The sequence below is a fragment of the Octodon degus genome, unplaced genomic scaffold (genome assembly GCF_000260255.1).
Source record: "Octodon degus isolate 3935 unplaced genomic scaffold, OctDeg1.0 scaffold00071, whole genome shotgun sequence".
Lineage (NCBI taxonomy): Eukaryota > Metazoa > Chordata > Mammalia > Rodentia > Octodontidae > Octodon > Octodon degus.
In genome coordinates this window covers 884909-892519 of record NW_004524647.1, presented here as the reverse complement: position 1 = coordinate 892519, position 7611 = coordinate 884909, and the positions used below count along the sequence as shown (strand labels likewise).

The 7611-nt window shown below is 40.3% G+C and overlaps 1 protein-coding gene across 2 annotated transcripts in view; it reads right to left on the bottom strand.

Moving 5' to 3' along the window:
- The window catches only part of Grm7 (glutamate metabotropic receptor 7), a 986583-nt gene that overhangs the window by 288326 nt on the left and 690646 nt on the right, over positions 1-7611 (bottom strand). For both annotated transcript variants that reach the window (XM_023719803.1, XM_004635231.1), the window contains exon 7: positions 2180-2319. In XM_023719803.1, coding sequence (XP_023575571.1) covers positions 2180-2319 — 140 coding nt within the window. The remainder of the gene's footprint in view (positions 1-2179; positions 2320-7611) is intronic.

Below are 7611 nucleotides of genomic sequence, written 5' to 3'. Positions count from 1 at the left end.
AATGAGCTATATTCCCACCCCTATTTTCAGTTTTTACTTTTTGACATGGGACATGGTCTCACTAAGTTGCTAATTTTCCAAGAAAGTTTTCAAACTTGAGATCCTCTTGCCTCAGCCTCCCAGAGTGCTGGGACTATAGGCGTGCACCACCTCACCTTACAAATCCACTCTGTTTTAGCCCAACAACTGCGATGGACTCAATTCTCCTTCTAGTCCCACTCTTCTGCCTTCTGAGTCATTATTTTCCCAGCAGAGTAACTTTTGTTCTTAAATGATGCAGTCACTTATTATCTTTTTTAGTGGCTGATGAATTCACTTCAAAATATAAGCGGCAAGGCTGACCACAGTGTACAAGAGCTGCATTAGCGGCTTGCAAACACCCTCTGGCTGGCCCCTCTCTTTCTGGCTGATTGCACTGTAAATTTCTCAGCTTTCTGCCTTCTTGGGTTCCCTGCCTTTCACAGCTGTGGCTTCCCATTCAGCGGATCCCTTCCTCTCTGCTCCCCTTCTTCTCTCTGCTACCGTCTCTCCTGCTACACATCAGTGCTTGCTTGCACCCCTTGTGATTCCATTCTGAACAATCAGCTCCACAAGAACAGGAATTTTATTTCATTCTCCACTGAGAATCCAGCCACCATCTGCAGTGCCTATTGTATCATATGTATTTTCACAACAACAATGATAAAAAAGTTACTGAATGATCAATGAAATACAATTCTCATGTGACCTAAAATAGAAACCAAATGAAGAAAAATAAAATCAATGCTGATATTCATTCTTAAAATTAATGTTTTGAAGGAAACCAGGTCATATCTGAAGTTGATAAATGACAGTAGGAAATATTTTTCTGTATGGACAAATTATACATACCAGAGATTTCATGTTGGGGATGTGTTTTATGCTAAAAAAGATTAATTAAGTAGCCTATTTAACCTCCTTGGTTTCATAATAGTCCCTGTGTGCTGCAAGTGTGACACAGACTTTGATGTTGTGCGTAGAGTCCTGCTGGACCCATTTTTATACCCCACAAGCAACACCAAATGCGTAAGTCCTCCCTGGGGAGGCAGCTGAATCACACATCATCCAGCTTTGCTCACAGCGCCTTGAGTTTACCTTTTGCCTTTTTGTTGTAGTGATTTCATATTTTCCTTTTATTTACAAGCTTAGTGCGCCTTATGCTCATGATAGCTGTTGGTGTTTCATCAGCTTTGGCCTTTCACGGTCTTGCCAGTCACGGACAGCACTTGCTACTTGGCTTCAAAAGCCCTTTGAATCCGGATCACAATCTGTGAGTCTCAGTCTTCACATGAGGGTATTTGATTGAAGGACCAGGTGATATACTGAGGTGGCTGGCCTGTGCTGGTTTCACTGCTCCCTTTTATAAACCAGAAAACATCCCCACCCCATCCCACTGCCAGATACTGGTTCTGTCTTCCACTGCCATGAAGACTTGCTCTCAGTGGCCCTAGTGCCTTTTAACACATAGACTAATAACAGCAAATGACATCATTGTTGGCTTTGGAGTAGACAGAGAAATAATTTTCTGGAATAGAGACTGAGATGGTACATTTTGTGTCTTGGCTTGATTGGGGCATAGGGTGTTATTCTAAAAGTAAGGAAGTTTTTGGATGTGATTAGCATTAGAATCAGGGGACAGCACAGGAGAGGGCCTGCCAGAAGGCTCTGTTTCACTCAAGGCCCAAATAGGACAAACAGGCTGAATAAGAGGAAAGGTTTCTCTTTCCAGTCTTTCACCCCTTTCCCGCCCCCCGTCCCTCACCCCGCCTGGCTGTCCTCAAGCTGGAACACCACCTGGTAGAGGAGGACATGATCTTAGTAAACAAGTGGCTGCTTGAGCAAGGTCACATTGTACAAAGAAGGGGAGAGGTTATGGAAAGGGTTAACACTGCGATTATTCAATCTTACTATCAACCAAAATGACTCACTAAAGTCAATACAAGAAAAATGTCACATCACCACCCAATTTAAATAAAAAAGAATGAAGGAAAAATGGAAAGGAGAATGAAAACTCTTGGAGAATAATTTGTAAATGTGTTATAAAAAGTCCTGTAACAAATTGCATGTCCACTTATGTATGCAGAAAAAACATATGTCTGACTTCAGAAATCAAAATTTGCACTATTGATTGAACAAAGGAAGAAGAACAAGAAGAACTCACATTGAGCTGAAGTTCATCGGTCCACTGCCCAATTAGGCGATAGCCAGGGTTGCTGGTATTCGTGGTCTGGTACTGGAAGATGTCATAGCGCCCAGGCGCATCCCCATTCTTGTTAAACATCACTGGAGTGCCGGCACTACCTGAAGAAGTCAAGAAAAGGAAAGATTTTGGAGTAAAACAGATTCCTTGTATCCCTAATGCTATTAGTGAAAAAGAACTGTAGAGGACAGGATAAGCAATATTCGAATTGTGTAAGAAATTAATCCAAATGGTCCTACCATTTATAGGTGGGTTACAGCCAGAGACTGAGTACCAGAGTGACCAGAGCCAGGAGTGCCTTGTACAAGGCACAAAGATCACATTCCTCCCTCTTTTTAATAGTTTTAGGTCTCAACTTCTCTTAAAAGTATATTCTGAACCATTTTCCCTACTGAAGAATGAAAACTGTATGTACTACTTTTCAGAGATGCCATTAAGTTCATTATAAACCTGCTGCTGCTAATGACTGTTTTATCATGATGGTTACTATATTTTAGTAGTTTTTCCAGCTGAAAAACTATTTTATGCAAATTCACAGTGTCTAAACTTTGTAGAAAATAGGGTGGGGTAGGGGTAACTTCCAGCTCAGGAGGTGTCTGTAGTTTCCCCTTTGAGCTCATTGAAGAGGAAGGCGCCCTGGTACCCCTTCATACACTGCATGGGTCAAGACTCATCTGGGAAGAGCAAGTAGACCTGCTTGATGTCATCTACCTGTACCTCTATCCCTTTTCATTTCAAGCACATGAGGCTGGCTCCTGTGATGTGCTGGTTGGTGTAGCACAGCGACATCGTAGTTTTTATACAACGCTAAGTTATGGTCAATAAGGAATAATTTAGATCATTTATATATAATTTATATACACAAACATACACATATTATGTGTTTTACTTATATACACACAAAGGGTTTTCACTCTTCATTAGGGAAAACAGTTTATAATACACTTTTAAGAGAAGTTGATATATAGCACTATTAAAAATAGTAAATTTATAGGTCATGTACAAATTGGAATAGGATGACTGATAACAGAATTACATTCTACTTTTCTTTTGTGATGGAGAGAAATGGGATAAAGTATTAAGCAATAAGCATGAAGCTCTTTAGATAACTGCTTGTTACAAGCATCAGCAGTGAGGTTGGTAGAGCTCTGCCTCTGGTTAGCTGCATGCTGAGCCTCTGCAAAATTTGGACCACCATAGGTGTTCACATTAATGATGTGGATAGAATAGAATATTGATGTTAGGCGAGGTGCTTGAGTAAGGCTCTGTAGTGAGGGTGAGACTCAGATTGGAGATGCAAAAAGGTGATGTTTACTGCTCACAAATTCCAGAGAAAAGAGCAGCACACTTCCTAGCAGGACTAATGGGAAGGGAGCCATGGGGAGCATCCAGGACATAAGTGTTCAATCAGAAGACAGGAGGCAAGAGAGACCAGGAGATTCCCAGAAGGCAGCGATGGTGCTAGTATTCAGGACAAGACCTAGGTGGGTTTCCTATGATATGGCTGGATTTGAAGACCACAAACTAAGCATAGAAACTGTGGAGTAAATTATTGGGCTTATCAGTCATGGAACAAGAAAAAAATCACAGGACAGTTGCCTAGAGAACACGGCTTCTTAACTTTCCAGAACACAGATACAGGAACTGGGTGGAGTGTGTAGGTCAAGGTTAACAAGAACAGAGCAGGACAATAAGGTGGATACAGAAACACCAAAAAACACATAATATTGGCAATGGTCTGATACTAGTTATCATTCAGTATAAGAATGAAATTAAAATAAAGAATAAGGGTCTAGAAGAAAGGACACTGCACTGAGTTACAAAGTGCATATGAAGTTGCAGCATTGTGCTCATAGTATCCATACAACCAGTTGTTGGAAGCCGCAGGAAACTAGGAAATTGATCAAATGTATGTAGGTGGGATTGGGCTTCAGTGTCCAAAGCAAACAAGCTACCTCAGTCCTGAGAAAAACATCCTGTCTAGTTCAGGTCAGCTAATAGTCACTAGGCAACCTTGTGTCATGTGTCACAAACTTTGTGAAAGTATAAATAAAGGATCATTTTGTTGTGCATTGAGTTAGTCATGCTCATTAGGCAGACTAGTGACCACCTAGCCCAGCTTTGTCTTCTTGTCTACCTTTCTCATTCCTGCCACCGTGTCTCCCTGACAGTAAGACCAATAGATCCCTACTGCAAGTGAGGCATGCAATGCTGTAGACCAGTTGGAGGACTAGTTAGGGAGTGGCAATCATTTGACAGTTATTGGTGGTGAGATTTTATGACACCACTGGATATTATAAAGGAACAAATGAATCTGAGCTCATTGCAGCAGAATAATGGGCTAATTATCTCCAAATTCTGACACTTGAGACCTGTGAATGCTACTTTTTACAGCAAAGGTGTATTTGCTGGTGTGATTAAGTTAAGAACCATGACTTGGGAGTTCTTCGTGGACAGTGTGAGTGGGCCCAGTGTAATCAGGAGCCAGAAGGAGAAAGGAGGAGGCGAAGGTGGAAGAAGGAGAGGTGATCATACAAGCACGAAGCTGGTGTAGAGCAGAAGGCACCCCTGGCAGGCTTAGAATAAAGACTTGAGCTCTTTTGTGAAAATAGAAAATGTAGCCTCTATGTGGCTATGAGCATAAGCAGATTTTAGCAGTTTTGTGATTTCAAGCTGACAGGTTACTGTTTTGACACCAGTCTATGCAGACAACACTGTCCCTCCTAGAGCAAGTTCTCCTATTAGTCCACACAACCAAACCTCCAGCAACAAGCCCAATGTCTAATGAATCAAGTGTGTACCCTCAGTAGGATAGAGATGGGATCCGTGGATTTCATGGTGACCCAGCTGCCCCCTCCCCCGAGTGGCTACATATGGTTTCCTCTGGCAATATCTATAATAAAATACTTTTACTTTGCACTAGTCTTCTCTGATTCCTCTTCGTCTTTCTACATAGCAGAAAGACAAGGCTGGTGAGGGCGAGTCTGGAAACCCTTGATCCCAGTTCCACAGGACATGTAACCCTGGAACCCTGAGTGTGAGGCCTGAGTCATGAACTGAGGTAGTCTTTAGGCACTAGAAAAGCAAGAAATTGGATTCTCCTCAGCATCTCCAAAAGGAATCAGCTCTACTTTTTACCTTTCCTGAGGCTCTTGGAACCTGTGCTAGACTTCCAGACTGCAGAACTGCAAGCCAATACACGGGTGTTACATAGTCCATTTAGCTTGTATGGACTTTACTATAGTAGCAGGAAACCAATACAGACCAGCAGGACACAATATCATACTTCCTAACTGTATATGTGGGAAAGCATACTTACAGAGAAGGTAGACCCTTGTCCCAGTCACTCAGATACTTAAACAAGCATAGAAGTAAGCAATTTACTCTCAAGTCTTTCAAAATGTGTTTGAAATCCAGGTTTACTATTTAGTAATATATGCTTGCCTTTGTCTTTAAGAACATAAAGTATTCAATGCACTCTACTGACCATCATATATACACATTTCTCATAGGGTTAGAGTGAGCAGTAACTCTAAGAACATATATTCTGTACAGACTCTGCTTCTTTAACAACTAAGTTCCAGTCCTGCAACTAGGTTGTTAAAAGAATTGGGTACTGAATGAAGAGCTGCATATAACATGTACGCCACAATCCTGAGAAGAAGAAACAATCAAAGGAAGCCCCAGCTTGATGACTTTGCTTCTATTTGCATAACTCTTACATGCAGTATTGTAATAAATCCTATGGTATTGTACTGTACAGTACATCCTGCAAAAATTACAATGCTACTCTATAGAAGCCACAGTAAGGCTCCGCTGCCCCTCATGTTCCTATGCTATAAGTCCGAATGTGGTTCTGAAGTCTGAGTGATGGGTTGTAAGTCCAAACAGTCCTACAGTAGCTCATCAAACAAGGGAGGGTTATGTGTCTGTACTGCCGAGGTTTTTTTCATAATAAATGCTTAGTAGATTGAAATGAGTTTTATGTTTTAGTTTTGTTTTGGAGACAGATACTCTTATATTCAACAAGCTAGCATTGAACTCAAGCTCTTCATGCCTAATTTCTTTTCTTTTACTTTACTTTACTTCTTTCTTTCTTTCTTTCTTTCTTTCTTTCTTTCTTTCTTTCTTTCTTTCTTTCTTTCGGAACTGGGGATTGAACTCAGGCCCTTCTGCTTGCCAGGGAAGCGCTTATTCCACTGAGCCGTCTCACCATCTCCCTAATTTCTGACCTTAGAGTCACCCACTACTGTACTTGGTTTTGGGATAATTTTTTCTTGTTTTTATTCTCATCATTGTTTTATCTGCTCGTATCTTAGACCTAGGCAGCAGGCTTGAATTTGATTAAACAGAGCCATATCTTTCTCAGTGTACCAATGTTGTCTCCTCTACTGAATTAAAACCTCTCCCTTGATACTCATGTTTTATTAACAAACAGCAAGATGGTGTCCACTTTGGAATGGGCACTGATCTCCCATGAACAATCTGAGTCAATGGTTGAATAAGTGAGGAACCAAAGATATTATTTCTATAGGTATCTCTGTGCCATCCCCAGAGATGCCTAAGCCCCCACTTTATCATGAGAGAAAACGGTCAAGCCCTGTATGTGTAAGAATCACCACCAGCTTTCCCAAGACAGGGAGAAAACAGCATCAATAAGAAAAAAAAATCTGAATATTGACTCTTTGCTTTTAACAGATCTTCCAAGTACAAAAGAAGAAATAAAATTTGAATTTTTCGTATTAGCAAGATATAAGAATACTGTCATTTTTCAGAAAGGTGTTAAAATTCAGCTACCTTTCCTTTTCACACTGGTTTCTAATATTCATGTTGAACTTTGCAATGAATTCTACAGCTTCTATTCATTAAATAATAGGTCTAAAGCTTTTCTTAGTCTTTGAGAAAAGAGACAGTATTGGAGGCCTGAGGCTCCAAAAGATCTCAAGTATCAGAAAGGAACACATCCTCTCACCTTTATCCTTTCTTACAATATTTGTTAGTAGAAATGATTCTTGTTTTGCCCTTTTCATTCTTATTAAAGTTCATGTTAAAAAATTAAGGCAATAGGGCTAAATTACTTTATCTAAGTGATGACTTGCCATAGCATATTGTGCAGCTTTGACCTTCTGGATGAATTCTATAATGAAACTGGCTTATTATTTCCAGTTTTTTCCACATACTGTTGTTTAGTTAAACAAATAAAAAAACCTCTTGAACTTCTTCAAAGAAAAGGATGCATTGTGTTCAATGAATTCTATATTTTGAAAAGAATTCCAGAAAATAGAAAGTATCAAAGGGGAGATGACCACTTACAGAGATTTCTGAAAAACACTATGGCTAGAAAGAATGTACACTAAGGCAAAAGAAATTGAAGCTCTTCTCTTCATGTCTGC